The sequence below is a fragment of the Ambystoma mexicanum genome, chromosome 1p (assembly GCF_040938575.1).
Source record: "Ambystoma mexicanum isolate Mex_15411 chromosome 1p, UKY_AmexF1_1, whole genome shotgun sequence".
Lineage (NCBI taxonomy): Eukaryota > Metazoa > Chordata > Amphibia > Caudata > Ambystomatidae > Ambystoma > Ambystoma mexicanum.
This window is the reverse complement of record NC_090921.1, coordinates 1220101646-1220122914: the sequence shown is the minus strand read 5'-3', so window position 1 is coordinate 1220122914 and position 21269 is coordinate 1220101646. Positions and strand designations below refer to the sequence as shown.

Below are 21269 nucleotides of genomic sequence, written 5' to 3'. Positions count from 1 at the left end.
AAGCAACCAATAGATTCAGTGTGGAGGCTCAGCTGAGGTGATACCTCCACCAGGAGGTGATACCTCATTACGCCTAGTAGAGGGATGGGTACATGTTGGCCCTTCATCACCTGCTTGCCACTTCCTGTGTGTCACGTTGTTGGTGAATCTAGTCATGTTAGAGAGTTTGGGCACCTGAATGTCCCCCCAGTCTCCTAACTCTCCTCATATGTTGAGGTGATGGGTGAGACCGGTTCCATTGACAGGGGGTGTAGCCGCTGGAGTGGCATGCATCTTGCAGCAGGTCAGTGGAGATGAGGCACAGGGCTGTAAAGCTAAGGTGCCCAGGATTTCTAGTCTGTCTGAGAATGTTGAAATGATGCAAGTGTCTGTAATTTTTTTGTCATTCTATTGGCCGATGGATACAGTACCAGAAGGCTAGTCCCATTAATGGATTCAGGAGTATGAACAAGGTGTGAAATACGTAAATCAGATGAGACATCATTCTTTATAAATTATGCCTTTGATTAGCTGCATATTGCACCTTTTCTCAACGTGCAGACAATACTTGCATCCCACATTTGTGGGTATAGGTGACTGTACAGAACATATGGCACATTTACTTCTTTATTTTCACCTTTGAGGATTTGTCTGGCGAATGATATATGTTTTGAGACTTAAAGGCTCAAGGCAGGCAAATGTGAGGGCTGTGGTTGCCCATAAAATAGTGACCCTGCCATGAAACTTAGTCAGCCCCATTGGCTTTGTCAGAGCATGTTCATGGGTGGAGATGGTGATGCTGGTAGAGGTGCAGTGGTAGTAGAAAGGGGACTTTTGAAAAGATTCACACATTGTGCTTCAACGCTACTCAAATGAAACAACTTTATTATTTCACCTTTGATATAAGATTATTAAAGGCCTTGAAACAGTATGTCACTTTTAAAGTGGTGAGAGAAATGTAAATCAAAGAGAAACAAATAATGCAAAATCGTATAGCTATTGATGGTATCAACAAGGCTAGTTTTCTAGGAAGCATGCTCTGTAATGGCATTAATCATTGGCTCCATTTGTGATCTCCTTCGTCTGTTGGCTGCACCCTTTCTGGGGCACACACGTGCGATTCATATCCGAGCGGTAAACATAGCCATCATCACAGACGCACCATGGATCACACGGAGACCCGGGCGCCCTCTGTCCCGCATTTTTCTCACAGGTTGCTGCGTTTGAACTTGTGCAAGGGTCAAAATGCATGTGCTTTGGGCAATCAACCTGGCACTCCTTATAGGGTACACACTCTTTCTTCTGGATGGTTTTGAAAATGTATCCTTGTTTGCACTCACAGCCCCAGGGGCAATTCTCAGTACAAATAGGAAGTGCTGTGTTGTTTAGCTCTTCACAGTTTCGTCGGCATGTCTTCTGGCAGCCATTTTCACTGTTGGAGGGGCAGATGGCACCTGTTGGGTGATACACATGAAATTAGAAGTAATGCTTGTAGCATACCTGTCAACAATTTTAGGCTTTACACAAAAGTTGCTAAAGTTACCTGTCCCCAAAATAATCTAGTAGCGTCATCTTTCCACATTGTGGCAAGGATACATACGTTTGTGCATACCCCCAATCAGTTTGCTCATGCCCATGACTTGGCTGGTTCAATATGGTGGTGGAATACTAAGCACAAATCGCACCCGGGGAAGTGCGATCAGCCAATCAGGTGGCTGGAACAGCGGGCGAGAATACACAATCTCCCTGTTGCCTCCTCACATTAGAAAACCCCAATTCCCCTTCCTCCACCCCAACGCACTTGCACCCCAACGTACGTGCGGGACTGTAGCCTTGTGCTCCCGTCCTCGATGCTCCTCCCATCTGGTCGCCACCATCAAAATAGAAAAGGGACTATTTCCCTTTTCAGATGACGGCGGCCATGTTGGATCATGTATTCCATGGCTGCTGTCATCCAAAGAGGCATATAGTCCCTTTTCCATTTAAATGCCAGCGCCATATTTTTGCTTTTTTTTTTTTCTCCCACAGGAGATGGGCAAGGGCAGAGCACATCTCCCGTTGGATGAAAAATTATATATGTCTGCATCCCGGTAAATCCCATGGTGCAAATAGCTTTCCTTCCCCGGCTGGGGGGCCGACATGGGGTTTAAAAGCCTGCAGCCCGTTAAACCCTATGTCTGCTCCCCACCCGGGGCATGAAAGCTATATTATCATTCTCTTAGATTTTACCTAACACCTCCGTGACAGTGTTGAGCACAGTCCCTTTTGAGGAATGCTCCTTTGACTCTACTCCTAACACCATCTCTGGTCCCATCTCCCCTTTCCAAGCTCCATCCCTAAGCAATTGGGAATATTTTTAGGAGAACCAGGAAACTAAGGGGTGGTTTGGCTCGATTCGACTATGGAAAGCTTGCAAGCAGCATCATTTGTATGCATATATTTACACTATATCAAAAAAGATTTTTCAAAATGAAAAAATAAAACGTGTCTGTTTCTGAATGAGTAATACAATACACTAATACCACAAGGAGCCCTCTAATTGGTCAGTCTCTGGGACGTACCTTATAGCATGACTATAGCAAGACTATGAGCTTACATGGCCCATTGTAACTTTGCTCCTCTCCATTCTCCAAACGCCTGACGTCTTCCAGCCCTGCTATCACCTGACTTCTATGCGCTGCATTTATGCAGCGTCTCCAATCTGTGGCCATTCGGCACTTGCCTCCATTCTCTTGAAATGGCCCACTTCCTCTCTCACAGCACTGGCTTCTTGGATAATGACATCTATCTGCGCATGTGGCCCACCTCATTCCTAAACAGGCTGGTCAGTCATCATTTTTAAGTGTCACCAGCCACCTCTTTTCCCATTTAGTTCCCCAGTATAACAACATTCCCTGCAGATTGACCTGAGAAACATTCAGACCACCCAGGATACTGTGGCATTGATTTATTTAAAGCACATTTATTCAACTTTATGAAAAGCAAAACCTTTGTAGAGGAACCCCGAAAGGAGCACAAAAAGTGTGTATTTCATATGCATATAATAGAAATAATGCAAATATTTGGAATTACTTCAAGCGGTAAAGGCTGATCAAAATCCAAATTACGAGGAGAACCTTCAAAGTAGATTTATGGTGCGTTTAGCTTTTACTGCCACATCCTTTCAGCTCTGAAGCGCTGGTGACACATGAAGTGTTACACTTAAACTCAAGATTTTGAATTAGAGATTTAAAAAAGTTGACCATCTTGTAATAAATGCACAGGACTGTCCCTATGCATATTGCAAGATGCTGTTGGAATTGTAACTTTGAGTCCTCGAAAACCATTTCACAATGCCAGCTAATCAGAGTGAAATTTAGAGTGAAGCGCACTCTGTTAGAGTCTGAATCAGCGTTGTTAGGGGAGGGCAGAGGGGACTAAATCCCCTTGTCTATTGGTTGAAGCCCCAGATAGACGCTCAGGGACTACAACCAAAAGGCTATAGCTAGCCCGGAATCCCACCAGTGCCGACATTAGCTTAGCACCTGATCTTTTCCAGACCTAGCAACACCCCTGATCATACGACTGAGCCAGTGGTCTTCCCTCTTTTGCAATCTTTGGTGCAACATGGACAGTGGCCATGGCCGAAGGCCGTTGCTAGAGGACCCCAAAGAAGAATAGTAAAAAAGGGCACCAAATTCAGTGAAAAAAGAGAGAGCAAAGGGGTGATGGTTAGCTGATTGGCCAGTCGTTGCTGCAACGTGATCAGTGGTCAAAGGCCATGGCTCGGAGACCCCGAAGAAAGAATTGCCGAAAACTATTCTGAAAATTCAATGAAAAAGGTTAGTTAAGAGAGAGTTAAAATGATATGATTTATTGCAACAAAACCTTTGACATTCAGTGGGTGTGAGGACCATTTTAACTCCTCGCCACCCACCTGTTGCAAAGCTCATGAGCACATGCATTATATCACAGAAGAAAATCACAATTCCTTAGAAAATGACATCATGGGGAACATCTTCCGGGGGAATGCTGAGTTAAGATGTTCATAACTTCTCACACCCGTTGAATTTCAAGATCTTTTTGATGATAAATCAGCTCACCATTACTCTTATAACTATATAATAAGGCAAAGCTAGTCGCTGTATAGTTAATGTGTAACCAATCTTTCATAGACATTTCTTTTGAGCTGTATGACGGATTAGCAGGAAATTCTTTAAACAAGCTGTTGGCCAGGGCCCCTTAAAGCTGAAAAGTTTAGTGCAAATCTGGGTAACGGTTCAAAAGATTTAAAAGGCCAAATACATAGAAAATGCACTAATTCAACGCAAACTACTTTGCGGCATAAATAACATTGCACCTACTTGCTCGTGCAAAAAGCTTTATACTGTTTGAGTATCCATGGATTTTAAAGCACAAAGTAACCCACAGAGCAAGCAACATTATGTTGTGCACAAAATGCCAACAACATGCCATCACGCAAACAAAAACCAGCACCACCAAACAACCTTTGTGCCTGCCTTTGCACCATCATCCAGCACCACGACAAAGCTGCGGAACATCCCCGCAATGCAAGCCAGCAACCCAGTGAAACTGTGAGGCTGACCCCTCAAGTCCTCACACCTCCCACGACCCACATCACCTACACCTACTACTCCAGGCTGCCCTTTAAGTCCTCGCACCTCCCACCACCCCAGGCTGTCCCCTCAAGTCCTCAAACCTCCCACCAACCCTACTCATCTCTGCACACTACACAAAACACCCCCTTGCTAGTCTGCCCTCCTGCAAACATCCCACTAACCTCGGCCCACTAACTAAGGCTGCCACCTCAAGTCCTCCCAACTCATACCATCCGACTCACATCTGCCTACTACTGCTGGCAGCCCCCTGCTAGTCCAACCTCTGCCCAACACCCCCACTCACCCCAACCCACTACCCCAGGCTGCCCACTCAAGTCCTCCCACCTCCCACAACCCCCTCTCACCTACCCCCAGTACCTCAGGCTGCCCCCAAAAGTCTGCACACCTCACACCACCCCCTCTCATCTACACCCACTACCCCAGGCAGTCCCCTGCTAGTCTACCCTCCTCCCAAAACCTCCACTCACCTTGGCCCACTACCCCAGGTTGCCCCATCAAGTCCTCACAGCACCCAGCATCCCCACTCACCTATGTCCAATACCGTAGGCTGCCAACACAAGTCTTCACACCTCCCACCACCCCACTCACCTGGGCCCACTACCCCAGGCAGCCCCCTGCGAGTCCGCCCTCCTCCCAGCTTCCCCACTCACCTTGGCCCACTACCCCAGCTTGCCCCCTCAAGTCCTTACACCTCTCACCACCCCAGTCACCTTGGTCCACTACCCCAGGCAGCCCCCTCTTAGTCTGCCCTTCCCACAACACCACAACTTACCTTAGTCCACTACCCCAGGCTGCCTCCTTAAGTCCTCACATCTCTCACCACCCCACTCACCTACAGCCAATACTGCCAGCAGTCCCCTGCTAGTCAGCCCTTCTCCTAACACCCCCACTCACCTCGGCCCAATACCCCAAGCTGCCCACACAAGTCCTCCCACCTTCCACCACCTCCATTCACCTACACCACTAACCCAGGCACAACTTGCTAATATGCCCTCCTCAAAAACACCCTCACTCACCTCAGATCACTGCCACAGGATGTCCCCTCAAGTCCTCAGACCTCCCACCACCCCCACTCACATATGCCCAGTACCCCAGGCAGTCGGCTGCTAGTTTGCCTTCCTCCCACCACCGCCACTCACCTACGCCCTCTATCCCAGGCAGCCCCCTGCTAGTCCGCCCTCCTCCTAGCACCCAACTTTCCTCTGCCCGCTACCCCAAGCTGCCCCCTCAAATCCTCACACCTCCCCAATCATGTATGTCCAATCTTAGAGGCAGCCACCTGCTAGTTCACCCTCCTCCCACCACCCCACGCACCTATGCCCTCTACTTAAACTGTCCCCTCAAATCCTCAAACCTCCCACAACCCCCACTCACTTAGGCCCACCACCCCAGGAAGCCCCCTGCTAGTCTGTGCTCCTCCCAACACCCCCACTCACCTCGGCACACTATCCTAGGATGCCCCCTCAAGTCCTCCCACCACCCCCACTCACCTACTCCCACTACCCCAGGCTACTCCCTCAAGTCCTCACACATCCCATAACTCACACTCACCTGCGCCCACTACCCCAGACATCCCCTTGCTATTCCTCCCTCCTCCCAACATCCCCACACACCTCGGCCCACTACCCCAGGCTCCCTCCTTAAGTACTCACACTTCCCACCACCCCCACTCACCTACGACCACTACCCCAGGCTGCCACCACATGTCCTCACACCTCAAACCACCCCCACTCACCTATGCCCACTACCCTAGGTGGCCCCCTGCTAGTTTTCCCTCTTGCCAACACCCCCACTCAACTTGGCCCTCTACTCAAGGCTGACCCCTCAAGTCCTCACACCTCACACCACTGCCACTCACCTATGCCCACTACCACAGGCATCCCCCTGCTTCACCTGCCCTCCTCCCAACACCCCCACTCATCTTGGCTCACTACAGCAGGCTGCCCCCTCAAGTCCTACCACTACCTACCACCCCCTTTCAGATAAGACAACTACCCCAGGCTTCCCCCTAAAATCCTTACACCTCCCACCACCCCCACTCACCCACACACTTACCCCAGGCAGCCCCTACTAGCCTACCCTCCTGACAACACCCTCACTCACCTCAGCCCACTTCCCCAGGCACCCCCCTGCTAGTCCCCCCTACTCCCAACACCCCCACACATCTTGGCCTACTACCCAATGCTCACACCTCAACCCCTCACACCTCCTACCACCCCCTCTCAACTAAGCCTATTACCCCAGGCAGCCCTCTACAGGTCGACCGTCCTGCAAACACACCCACTCACCTTGTCCCACTACCCCAGGCTGCACTCAAGTCCTAAAACCTCCCACCACCCTGACTCATCTATGCCTACTATCCCAGCCAGCCCATGCTAGTTTGCATCCCTACCAGTCCAATGTTGAACAACAACCTACATCAACTCCTCTGGCCTGCCTCCAACATGAAGTACACCTGCCACCTATCCTCCTCCAACACAGACAACTGGGAGCACTGCTTTTGAATCCATGTCTGTAGTTCCTTACAGTGTGCAGAACGCAGGGACGAGATAACAGCTCCCAGGATGAGAAGCAGTAGACTCCCAAGCTAATTAAAGTTTAATAAGAGCACCACCCAGCATTGATGTTCAGATGCATGAAATAAGTATGTCAAAAGACTCTATCGCAGATAGATGAAGGTGGTCTCAAGTGGCAACAATGAGTACAAAATACCCGTTAGAATTAACTAAAAACTCAGTAAATAGGAAAAACATCATTCTCCAACATGCTCCCCTTACATGTGATGAAGACATGAAGAACACTGGCTATTCATTATGAGGGAAGTACAGATAAGGCACATGTGGAACTCACTGGCACACCCATAGACACAAGGTGACAGACAAAGCCAAATACAAAGGAACAAATAGAGCAAATGGCCTGGGAATGTTGGTGAGTATTTTAATTTGAATTATTGCAGACCATGGACTTCTCTCCCCCCACCATATGTCTCCCTCATATCTTGATGTCTCGTCAAAGTGTTCAGGATGGTGAGTAAAAGGGCAACCAATAGCGATCTTTCTTGCCACACCACCTATAATGAACAGAGCCAACATACCAAGCGTGATTGGGTTCCATGTCTTAAAATCGCAGCAAAAATGGCAGTGAACACCAAATATTGTTGCAAAAATGTTGTGGTTTTTTGTGCCACAATCATGTAAGGAAGACCCCCGCAACCCCTGAACCCATTATACCATTTAAGGGGAGCGGGGGACACCGCCACAACCCCTGCTCCCTTTAAATGGCATAATGGGGTACACCTTTACCGCGTCAAACCACAGCTTTTTGCCGCAATTGTTTTTACCAGCGACATTTTTGCCGCAATTTTATTACCTGATACCCGTGATTGTAATGATGTAATGAACCCGGTATCTGTTATGGGCTAGGCCCAGGATGAGTCAACCAATATGTGTTAGCCAATAATGGAACTAACACCTATACATTGTACATGTAGCTTGGGATTGTAACCAATCCAAAATACTTATAAGTTTTGTAATCAATATTGCAGTATGACCGAATTGATGATTGATGAGCTATTTTTAGTTTAAAAGCCGTTCACACTCATTGTACTGTTGAAAGCTGCTTGCATGCTGTCCCGGCCGAGATTCTGTGCTTTGAATAAAGCTGCGGTTTCCTGTGCACTTTGATTACTCCATTATTGCGTATGGTTTTTACTAGTGTGGTAAATTGGTCCTGCCTTTGCATAACACATGTCACTACCCCCACAAGCATTTAACTCGTATCAGTACCAAAGCAGCAATCCATGCCATTACCCCATATACCTCATCCTTCTCCCAGGACCCAACAATAATCCATATCATTACCCCCACATCCATCTTCCTCATTCCCGTACCATTAATTGTAATCAATGGCATTACCCCCACATCCATCTTCCTCCCCCTAGTACCGCAATTGTAATCCATGTCATTACCCCCACATCCCTGTTCCTCATCCCAGAACCTCAAACATAATTCATATGCTTTCCCATATTCCTCTTCCTTGTGCCAGTACACCAATAAACATCCATGTCATTACCACCACATCTCTCTTCCTCGTCCCAGTACTCTATTAGAAATCAATTCTTATCCAGTGGAGACAAACAGATGAAATACTTGATAAACCCCATGTTGCATAACTAAAGAATACATGTTGATACCAAAGGCTAAGACATCAGTTATGTCATCAGAAGACAAAAAGGCAGATTTACAGGTGGTGGGAGATATAGCGTAACAAAACCCTTGACACTCAGGGACACCTTTTTTGGTTTAAGTGAAATTAAGGTCCTGATTTAATTAAACAAAACCCCTGAAATTCAGCAGTTGTAGAAACATATGCCACTTTAAATATGAGTCCTTCATTGTGTAGTTTCTAAGCCGATTTATGACATCACAAATGACACAACTGATTAAAAGCCTGACACTTTGTCATGACTAGGAGCAATCCACATTTTAGCACATTTGCATGTTTACACATTGTGTTTTGGACTTCAGCTGAACTGTTATGGACTTTGCCGAGGTAAATGTTTTTCTATCCATCACTTGCTACATATGAACGCGAGGTACGTTGAAATAAAATCTGTCCAGTGAGTATGTTAAATTAAAACATTTGATTGTGTAGCTAGTTTAAAACGATTCCGAAACAACTTATCTATGGGAAAATCTCTCATGACCAGTAAATAATGGTTACTACTGAAATTTCAAAACCTTGTGGCCTGCTGTGTGGTTGATTCTTTGAGATGGTTGATCTTGTCTAAGGCTGTGTGTCGGTTTGAGTTGCTGCCAAGAACAGAGCCTTATATTATGCATAGCTCCTTTAATTTCCACTGTCAAGCAGCAAGAACACTATCACACATGTTGTAACAAGAGTCTCTAATGTAACAGTGTAACATTGAATAACATTGAAAACTTTTGAGACCATGGACTATGGAGAACATGCAAAACAGGTGTGCAATATACATCTCAGTAACAGATCATACATTAAGTCCATAAACCCTCCCCATGTGCCTATATCCCTGACAAAGGTAAGTACCTTTCTGTTGGTGAATGGTTTTATATTAAAGTTGGGTTTTAATCTTTAATATTAAAATAGGTATGGATGACGATTTTTCGAGGTCAGTATTGTTTCAAAGGATAATGTGTCATGTCATTTGCTGTATTAATTTACTAAGCAAATAATCCCCCTTTTTGTAGTGTTCTTATTAAAGTAATACATTTTGTATGGTTCTCAGAATTAAGTATCATTGTTTGGGCATCTGTGGGTTGAGCTCTCGCACTACAGAGGTTACTTTGTGAGAAAGTTAGACACTGACAGCAATCACTGGGTTTCATTCCATGAAAGTTCTACAGCAACTTCCCCTTCACGTGCATTCCATTGGCAGGGAGAGGAGTGCAAGGAGTCTCAGTGCGCTTCTTCATGAGAAAAAGGCAGCCATCTTCCTTTGGGGAGAACACCTCATAGCAAAAGACTAATAACGTGGAGGCCTCCTAAAGAAGTCCCAGATGCTCGGGTAGCTTGAGATGTGTTAATAGTTGAGAAGGTGTAGTGATTTAACTCCACCTAAAGTAGGGGACGCCTCAGCAGATACAGGGACATTGAGGTTACACGGAGTGGGAATGTTGAGCACTGCAAAGATCATGCCAGAGCATGGGTAGCTGAAGGGGGCAGCTGAGGCAACCAGAGCTCCCAATTCAGGGAGACGCTGAAATGCTCTGTTACAAATGGGAGGCAATGTATTATATATGGATATTAGCTTCAACAATGGCGACAGAGGATGGGAGATAAAGAGCAGCAAGAAGACATACACCAGAGTTCAAGTGGTAGGCCTAAAGAAAAATGGTTGGAGAAACTATACAACGTTGTATAACGAAAGAGAGACCAGCGGACAAAGTGATCGAGAGTTAAAATTAGAAAATGTTATGAATCAACAAGACGAAACGCCTTCTTATCTGCAGATCTCATTGATGCCTAACATACCTTGGCAGCAATGACTGGAGAGTTTCAAGGCATGCATAGAGGCCTCCGTATAGAAAGAAACGGCAGCAACATGAAAGCAACAGTGCTAATCAATGCACAAGGGATAGAAGTCAGAGAATATTATAGCAGCAGGTGAGTCAGAAATTGAAACACCATATGAAATGACTCTACGGAGGCTAATGGTGTCCGAAGTCAAAAAGAAATGAGTTGAGGCACAGGTTGCTTTTTTATAAATCAGCGCAAACCCGAAAATAAACTGTGTATGACTATTTGACTATGTTGAGAAAGTTACCAGATATTGGCCAAGTTGGGACTACCTATTGATGGTCGGATGCAACAGTCCCAAAATGCATGCACCCCCGCGTTAGGAGGGCTAAACATTACACACAGTATGAAGGTAATGGCATTGCTTAGACAGAAGGGAATACGACAAATCCCAGATAGGGAAGCAATGAAAATCACTGAAATTAACTGAAATCTGTGGAGAGAAGCAGACACTGAAGAAATACAGTAAATGAAAGATACACAATTAAAGAACCTCTGCGAGTTAGAGAAGCAAAATGCAGTGCTACTCCCACTAATGGTAGAATAGGGGTTGCACTAGAGAGGAGTTGCGCCAAATCAAGAAAGCAGGTGACTTCACAAAGGTATGTCGCAGTACAGTAATTAAACACCTGGCAGTGTTTGTGACACCATTTGGGGCATTACTCTAGAAAATCATGCCTTTTGGATTGTGCTCAGCAGTCTCAGTGATCCAATTGATGATGGTGAAAATAAAACAAGTGGTTTAAAAAATGCAAAACAAGTACTTCCACAATGACATTCTTATACATGGAGCACATTTTACAGAACACTGGCTTTAGATGAAGTATTAGGAGGGAGACAGGTGGGTTTCACCTCGAGATGAAGTTGGAGTAGTACACATTCTATCAAGTTAAATTCAACTTTCTAGGGTAAACAATCTGTCAAAGGCATTAAATTCAAAGAAAAAACTAGTGAGAGGTATCCACGAAACTTGCAAAACACAGGTCAAGAAACAGTTATAATCATTTACAGTCATATGTCAAGATTGTGAGAGGGTTCAAGATTGTGAAGCAGCACTGAAAACTGTTGCTGTTCCACCTAAAAAGTGCATGTTAGATTTAAGGATGACCGTGCCATGCAATGGCAATCTGTTTTAAACAGACACATGGGGGTGTCTGTTGGTTTTGCGCATTTAACATCCTGTGTTTCAAAAGAGGATATGTCTAAAATGTGCAGAAGCACACCCTGGTTTGCACAAATGTGCAGAGGGTTGAAAATGGTGTTTGAAAGAGCACAAATAGGGAGCAATGTTTTTGGCACAAATGATGAGCTGTGTAGTTTTGGAATGTAGAGCATAGGGCCACAGAGCCAATTTCTAAACAAAAAGGCATCCTCTACGCTTTTTCATTTTCTGTAATTTCTGGGTATCTTCCTCAATTACGTAGCACTAATTGCTATATAAACAACCAGATTACTATTATTTTGTATTTCTTCATTTGCATTTTTTGTTTGGGGCTGGCCCTACCCAGAAGGTCTTGGAGCATCTAACATGGTTCAAATATTGAAAAGGTGGAAGTTGAAAAAAGAAGTTACAGAATGTTTTCAGGAAAGGATAGGAAGATTAGGATAGACACGTGATGACAGTGGAGGAGCACAGGGTTATGTGTGGGGAAACACTGAATGTTTTGAGGCACTTTCTGAAAGTAGTTATGGCGGATGCAATGCATATGTGGAGATGGAGGGTGTTCCATGCTCTGAGAGCCCAGTGTGTACATTCTTGTTTTGTGAGTTTGCAGAGTGGAATGTGTAAAAGGTGTTGGCTGACTTGTCTGATGTGTGTGGGGGTGATGGGTTTGAGTTTGTCATGAAGGTAAAATGGAGATTTGAGGTGGATGGGTTTCAATACAATGCAGAGTGCCTTGAAGACAAATTTCTCTGGGGTGGGGAGCCAGTGGTGCCGGACTAGAGTGGGGGTGATGTGTGAAGTGTTGGGTAGGTGCAGTCTTGCTTCTGTGTTTTGTATGGCTTGCTCCGGGGCAAGGGTGTTGTTGGGAGTCCCGTGAGGAGAGCTTTCCATAGTCCATCTCAGAGAGAACCAGCTCTTGGACTGCAGTGCAGAGGCCATCAGAAGCAAGGATATATCTGATTTTGCATAGAAGGTGTAGCTGTAGATTAGATGTTTTGGTGACAGCGGCTATGTGGTGTGTGAAGGAAAGGTGGGAGTTGATGGTTAAGCCAAGGGATTCAACAGGTGTGGAGAGTGATATGTGTGGGTTGTCCATAGCGAGTGCTTAGATCCAGGGGGTGAGGTCGGGTTTGTACCTTGTGGGGCTGATGAGGAGGTATTCTGTTTTGGAGAGGTTGAGTTTGAGGAAGTGGGTGGCCATCTAGTTGGTGATGGTGGAGTGACAGGTTTTAAGGGTGTGGAAATGTGAATGGGATGAAATTTGGTAATATATTTGTATGTCATCTGCGTATTGGTGGACATGTACATTGTACATTGTGTTTGCTAAGTGTCTGTCCTAGGGATGTAACATATAGGTTGAAGAGGAGTGGAGATATGGATGAGCCTAAGAGGGCATGGAGTCAAAGATTGTCCCTTCAGTGAGAAAGGAGGTGAACCAGTTGAGTACGATGCCAGAGAGATTAATGCAGTGGGCTAGGGGGTCTAGTAGAATGGTTTGTTTGTTGGCTTTGAAGGCTGCAGAGAGGTCGAGGAGTATGAGTAGTGCTGTGAGTCTTTTGTCTGTAATGTTGTGGAAGTCAACAAGGATGTGTAGCGTAGCCCTCTCAGTGATGTGTCCAGGCCGAAAGCCAGATTGGAAGGGGATGAGTAGGTTGTTTGTGGTGATGTGTTGTTGCAGTTGGGTAGTTACAAAGCGTTCCTTGATTCTGGTTAGGTATGGTAGGATAGTAGTGCGGCAGTAGTTTTCAGGGAGCATGGGGTCGAGAGATGTTTTTGTGAGGCGGGTGAGATTTGTACCATTTTGAGTGTGGTGGGGATAGTACCATGAGATATAGGAGTTGATGATTGTGAGCCAGTAAGGGGCTAGGGTGGTTATGCAATTGGATGTAGGTTGATGTGGGCATGCATCATCCAGGAGTGTGCAGGTTTACGTTTGCTAGTGAGGGTGATGAGGGTGTCGCTGTGGATGGGTTGGAAGGTATTCCATGTATTGGAATGTTTGAGAGTGGGGGGTGTCAGTGGGAGAGCGGAGGGGAGGGCTGTTTTTTGTTGTGTATGTTGGAGTTGAAGTTGTTCATGAGGTAGTTGCATACTGCAGTGGAGGGTGGTGGGGAAGGTAGGGATGGTGGTTTAGGGAGGGGCTAGACAATGATGAATATTCTGGATACGATTGATGGTGGATTGGAGTTCTTGATAGTAGTGGGTGGCTTTGGAAATGTGTATGGCAATTTTAAGTTTGTTGCAGCAGTGTCTGAGGGGTGTCTTGGTCGAGGAGCATGGGTATTTTGCCAGTCTCTTTCTAAATGTATGGCTTCCGGCTTGATAGATAGGACAGACCTGTTGAACCATGGGTTGTGGTGATTGTTGAAGGTTTTTTGTAATTTTAGCGCTGCAATTTTGTCGATTGACTGTGTGATGATGGTGTTGAGTAGGATGGAGGGATGTGCGTGTGGGGATAGGGGAGTGGTATGCCTCATGCTAAGACTATGTCTGTAATGTGTTTTTTGTCTGGGTGGGGGCAAGTGGATGTTTGGCAGGTGTGGGGTTTTGTAAGGTAGTGTGGGAATGAAGGGTATAGCAAAGTGGGTAGACCACAATACCCAGATTTGATTATGCAAGGGGACATGATTTTTGCTTGCGATGAAAAGGTACAAGGTGTTGCCAGCAATGTGTGTGAGATAGTGAATGAGTTGTTTGAGATCATAAAGGGTGAGTGGAGTGAGGATAGTCTTTAGTCTGGGATTGGTGTCTGGAAGGGGACTACCAGGGTTGAAGTTGCCAAGGTAGATGTTGTTGTAGGGGTTGTTAGTAGTGAAGTTAGTGGAGCCGGTGTTTTAGTTGGGTTTGTGTGTAGCAAGGCGAAACATGAGGTGGAGAAAGGTGGGGTGTGAGTGCGATGAAGGGTAGCAAGTTAGAGAGATTGTTTCAAAGTATGTGTATGGAGAGTTTGTGGGATTACTAAGTATGAGTGTGTTTTTATATATTCACTGAAAAAACCTTAGTTCAAGGGTTTTGATGAGTTAAATCTGTGCAATTTAACTGCACCTTTAATAAGGTTTTTCAGTGACTACCATAGTTTTCTACAGGGCATTAGCCATGGCCTTTGGCCATGGTCGGTGGTCAAAGCCTTCGGTCATGTCCACTGTACATGTTCCCACAATATGTTTCTTTGGACCCACTAGATGACCACGGCCGATTTCTTTTGGGCTCACAAGCCAGGGCCTTTGGCCGTGCCCACTGTATATTTTAAAACACTACCGAGCCAGTAGCCTTCAGCTGTGGCCACTGTACATGTCTTTCAGGCGCAATAGCCAGGGCATTCAGCCTTGGCCAATGAGCTAGGCCTTCGGCTGTACCCACTATATGTGGTAAAACACTACCTTTCTTCCTTACTAACTAGCCATGGCCTTCGCACATTACCATTAGCCCCGTTCTTTGGCCCTGGCCCCTTTACATGTTACCCCAATAGCTTTCTTCCAGATCCACTAGTCATGGCCTTTGGCTATGGCCAGTGCCCATGGCCATGGCTAGTCTACATATTGCTGCAGTAGGTTTCCTAAACGGGCCCACTAGCCATGGCTTTCAGCCGTGGCCACACAACTAGGTTTCTTTTAGGAACACTAGCCATGACCTTCTGCAGTGGCCACTTTCCATATTGCACCATTTAGTTCGTTAATGTAACCCAGTACACATTTGCTTTGGCCACACCCATTACCCCTCACCTCACTGCAGCTGTAAAATATCTATTTTTTGTATTAATTGAATTTTTTGAACTCTCTCTTTTTAAAACATGTTTTCCCACATAATGTACTACAAATAAGCCTGTTATCTGAAAATGCCTGCAAATAACAGCAGTTATTTTTGTGTGACTTACTTTATCTGATGCCATTGGTGGGATTGGGAGAGTAAATGCCAAAGGCTTCCTACATAGATGGGAGCAATGCTAGGATTGGGAGGAATGGAAGGTGTTCGAGGAGAAGGGCGGTTCAAGGATTGGTGTTGGGCTTAGGGTGCGGTGTTTACTTTCAATTGAAATTATTGAAACTGGTGTTAATTTGTTTTGGGGTATTCCAATATGTAAATATAATGATTGTTTTGTACATTACAGATTTAAAAACAGATGCATGTCACAATTAGCTGGCCCTGACGAAGGATATTTTATCTGAAATGCATTGGCCATAATAATAGCTATTTTTTGGTCCTGAAAGCATCTGTATCAGAGGGAATAGTAAACCCAAGCGATTTGATATCGCTTATCAAGAATAAAATGATCACTTGAAACAATGTAGGTGTTTTGTCAAGCCAACAAATTAACTCTTTTGAATCACAACAAATTGAATATACACCACACTGCTGTGGTATTAGGGAGTTCAGCCAGCACTGCTGGCTTCACAGCGAAGGTCTTTTTCTCTCAGTTTTAGGGTGCAGCGTTGACATTCCAAATTCGAAGGCTATAGACACAGAAAGTGTGAGAAGTAAACATTTGCAGAGTTGGGATTGGCAGTCAGCCCAGAGTTGTAAGTAACTGAGTTCAATGCTGTTATCTGAAACGCGCAAGGCAGAACCTGCTTGCATGGTTAGAGCAGAAAGAAGCATGTTTATATCAGGAGCTTGGGCAGGAGCCCAGATAGCAGCAGTGGGGTGGGTGGGTTGGTTTAGGGTCTTGAAAATCTTTGGGGCAGATAGGTAAATGTGGATTATGGGGCAGGGTGATGGAAACCCATGAATCTGATTGGTAGGGGAAAAGTGTCCGGATGTTGAAGTCACAGGACAAAGGTGTCCCACAGGTTGTGAGGGGCTTCTGGATTAGAGGGGTCTTGACAAAGCATTAATGCTTTCATGGACGGTGAGTCATGCTGGAATGGAGAGTTGAATGGCTCATGAGGTCCAGGTATCAGAGCCAGGACAGGGGTGTGCCAGGCAGCTATAGATTCTCAATGGGAACCTGGTGTAATAGGGCTAAGGATGAGACCTAGGGGGCTGAGGTGCACTGAGCAGAGACCTCGCTTTCATTGATTCCTTAGTTCCTCATTTAGCAGAGGGACACAAAGCTGCTCATAGGACACAGGGATGACGTAATTGTTCTTACAATGATCTCTGCACCATTCGGATAGAACCATGCACGTGACTGAACTCTCACAGAATATCATTACACCTGTCCTAAGCATTCAAATTATTTAGCATCATATACTTCTACTTTAACTATTTAGGAGCAGGAGACATTTGATGTCACCATCGTAACAAACAGACATTTATAATGTTATATAGGAAGTTCCCCCAAAGGAGACATCACTTAAGAGATGTCCTCGCACCTGCGCTGTCGGTATCAGAGGCAGCCTGAAGTCGATTCGCAAAGAGGAGAGGCAGAGCTGTAAAGAAGAGCAGAGACTTTTAGTAAAGCATTTGGACCTGGTGGCAGTACACTTTTCCGTCATCCACTTTTCTTTAATGCAGTTTCTGTTTTCGTGGTACTCACCCAACATCAGCAGCTGGAGGGATAGACTGGGCCACTTCATGCTGCCTGATGTTTGTATCTAAAAGCAACCAGAGTCAGACACAGAGTTACAGTCACGCTGTTAGGGGTCCTTCAGCGGGTGCCAGCAAAGAGAGAAAGAAGAGCACGATTCAGGGGGAATGGTATAGGAGTAAAGACAGGTATTGAGTAAAGCATGGAACAGAGAGACAGGGAAGAGTAGGAGCTCAGTCTAGATAGTGATGGTGAGTCACAGGAAAGAGAAGTGAATAGAGAAAGAGGAACAGCGATACATCCCGAGGTGGAGTGGGATGGGCGAGGAGCATGAGTACATAAAGGAGAGGGGCGTGCCCAATTACTAGCAAGATATTTCACCAGTGGAGCCTAACCAGAGCCATATCAGAGGGTTCTGGCTTGACTATATGAGCCAATCACGAGCCTAGTTTTAAAAAGACCCTTACCTGGCATCATTTAGCCCAAAACACAAACACAATGCCTGGCATCCAGGATACCCACTCCCCACAATTAACACACACCACACACTGTGGACATTCCTGGCAGGTAAAGAACAATAAGATATTATGATTTCTACAGAATCATACACTTTAGTAAAGGTTTGAAGCAGGTACTTTATACAAGTCTTCACTAAGGCCACTTGGACACACTTCTTCTCAGCTCGTTGATATCAACATGTGTCAATGTTTTCCTTTAAAAAAGTAACATCATATTGTGCTTCATAGAGATGATGTGCAAAGTGCACAAACCACATTTTTAAACAAACATTGGCAAATCTATAAATCCTCACAGAAACATGAAAAAGCATACCAGAGAACAATTCTAGCTCTGCTTTGCAACTGTGCTGTCAATACTAAAAGAAAAACAACAACTAATAAAAAGATGACAAGGTTGCATGCTTGTTATAATTCGATGGTCCAGACAGGCAGCTTCATATTAAGCATGGTGTGAGGGAAACTTCAAGTTCCACAATGAAGAAAGGCCATTTATGTGCATATCAAACTAGCATCAGAATAAACCAGACAGCTTAAAAGGGGTTCTTTATACTCTGCCTCAGTTCAATTGTGTTATAAGAGGGTACTGACCGTGTAGTAACTCAAGGTGTCGGGGGTCTTTCAAGTACAAATCCAGCAACACAGTTCTTATTATTTCTCTTTCCCCCTGCTGACCTACCTGCCTGCTGCGCCGACAGGTTTCTTGGCTACCCCTAGAGTCTCACTGGGTACCAGGATCTTCCATGATCAATCTTCCCTGCACTGCATCTGGGCCTAAGGTGCACTTAGAGGCTGTAACTGTAACCTCTGCAGCCCCCTGCCTCCTTGCACTTAACCAGAGCCACACTGCCCTGCCTGCACTCACTCAGAGCATTGCTGCCATGATTGCACTTCCCCTTCCCTCTCCCTGGCACTTTGCCCCTGCACTTTTGCTCTGTCGCACTTGCACGATCGGAATGACAGAATGCCTTGTAAGATCGTTTGTCTTGTCCTCCCTCTGTCTCCCCCTGTTGTCTTGTCGCGCCTAGAAACTCTAGTGTACAGGGGTGTTATAAATGGCATATCATATCATATAATTACCCAACATTCACACTTATCAGGAATACTTTTCAAAGCCAATTACCCATTCCCAGCCATCTCTGTTTCTGCTCCATAGCACCCAGCGAGTTTCCCAGTAAATGTACTAATGATAAGTAAGAGATATAATAAAATGGTTGCCTGAAGCCCCAATGCCTCCCCATGCTTAAGGATGTGGGTTTCATCAGCATCCTTCTGGTAAGATCTATTGCTGCGGACGTAAAAGGCTACCAGGAGTGAGGCCTTGCACAGCCACTCAGGCCTTATGATGGCAGCCTGGCCAGGTAACATTTATGAAATGTTTTTTTTTTCCAGCACAATGTTTTTTAGCAGGCACTGGCTTTACACTTCAGTACTGTTCGAACCAGCTTTTTGGTTCAAGCCATCCTAAACCCTGCCTCGATCACCAACCTGCCTATAGGGAACTCTGGAGATTTTCCAGTAGGTCTCGACATTCTGGACCTATTTTGTGTTCCGTTTCCAAAATTTCCCATTGGAAAAGCTTAGGCTTGGGCTTGGTGAACATGTGTAGTATGGGGCCACTTTGAAAATGATTTCCAGGGCTTCTTTTGGTTCCCAGTCCACCCCTGCCTACTGAAATGTGAGAAAGTGGAGCAATTGATTCTTGCTTCCACTGAAGAGCAGCACAGATTGAATTCCCAAGAGTTACAGGAAGCTTCTACATTTGAAACAAGACACACCTACAGACATCACTGGAGAAGTGTGCCACCTTGCTGGTAATTCTCAGTGTCCCTGCTAGAAGCTCAGCACAAAGCAGAAGTAGTGAGACCTTGGCAGCACTTATGCAGCCGACTGGTCCTCGGCAACATGCAGGAGGCTTCCCCTGGTACAGGGAGAAGTGTCTTTTATGCAGACACTGGCATGTGCACGATGGTTGCCGTCGAATGAGCAGCCTGTTTAGTGAATCAGACACACAGAGATAAATTCCCAAAAAAGGGCCATCAAATCTGTTAAGCCAATGCCAATAAATGATAAAGGGAGAACATAGAGACATAATGCCCCTACTAATAATAATGAAGAAATAAAATAGAGCATACACAGTACACCTACACCCACCACTGTTTATCATAATAGTCAAGTAAAGGCTGGGAAAAGGATAAAAAATGAACACAAATATATGGCTATTAGGAGTATGGCTTTAATAGTAGTATCAGGACGCATTTGGAAATACTGTCTGTTTTTACATCCCTCATGACTACATTTCTGGTGCAGTTATCACATGGGATATTCAGTATTAATGCTGCCACTGGGAATTACTATATACGGCATTTTCACACACACATGTTTTCCTCCACACAAAAGTTGAAGGTAAACCTAAAAACAGTGCCGTGAACTGACAGGACTTGCCAGTGCTTCCCGCCAATGCAGAACACAGGTTTTTTGAAGGTAAAATGAAAGTTGGCGATGATGTGACCATTTCTGTTGCCGACTTTCACACAAGCTGCTGTATACGATCTATTTCCATTTTTAAAATCAGGATAGAAATAAATTAAAAACTCGTAGAAAAGTAATGAGTTTATATTTCCTTGAAATTTGCATTTTCCCCGACCATCCCGGCAGATACAGAGTGACTGATAATCTCGCCCTCACCACTTACCTTTCACCTTTGAGTTGAAGAGCTCCTGTGCTGAGTTGCTTGTTCTGGTTGTTCCCCACTGGCGGCTTCTTATAGCAAAAGCTAGGCCACTCCTTGCCTGTCCCAACATGCAAATATGTTTTGTATTCCCGGAACGTTCTGCTTGAACACAATTTTCCAATATCTGCACGCAACTTGGCCACAGTAATTGGAAAGATGAATCATGGAAGTATGGGTGCACGATCGTGAGGGCAAGCCCATCGCCGCCATTGCCCAGACATGGTGCACAAGCCAAAGACAATTAATGGTGAAGTGGGAAATGTACAGAACATTCAGCAGAGTTACTGAGATCCATTGTTTGTCCTCAAGAGATTGGTCATTTGAATGACACCTATTGCCAAAGAAGAGCTGCACACTCACCTGCATCTTAATTGTACATTGACAAAAACTGATCAACGTAATTATTTGTATTTAAGTAAATAACACAATGGAAAGGAACAAACAGACACAATGGTCGCCAACTTTACACAAATCTACCAAAAACACAAGAGGGCAATATGTTAAGCCTGGGGTGACTCATCCACAATGGACGAGCGAGCGTTGACCCAACGGGTCTTGGCCCCCTGTCGCCCATTATTAAGGACAGCAAAACAAAAAGGTGATGGCTGGAAGGTTTTGACTTAATCATAACCATGGGCAGCGCTCTGAGAGAAGCATTACAGTTTTTACTGGGCATCCAAGTCAGGTAAAAATGGGATGGCTATACACTGGGACCCCAGCTCCTGAGACGCACCTG

General features: G+C 45.3%; 1 protein-coding gene across 1 annotated transcript; it reads right to left on the bottom strand.

Moving 5' to 3' along the window:
* Window positions 1-844: 844 nt before the first annotated feature.
* Window positions 845-20587, bottom strand: LOC138452159 (epidermal growth factor-like protein). Its single transcript, XM_069604953.1, has 4 exons — window positions 20495-20587; window positions 17294-17351; window positions 17130-17186; window positions 845-1433 (listed from the first exon to the last, which is right to left on the bottom strand). Exons 2-4 carry the CDS (start codon window positions 17331-17333, stop codon window positions 1030-1032), a joined length of 501 nt encoding a protein of 166 aa, XP_069461054.1. The 5' UTR covers window positions 17334-17351; window positions 20495-20587; the 3' UTR covers window positions 845-1029.
* Window positions 20588-21269: the final 682 nt, after the last annotated feature.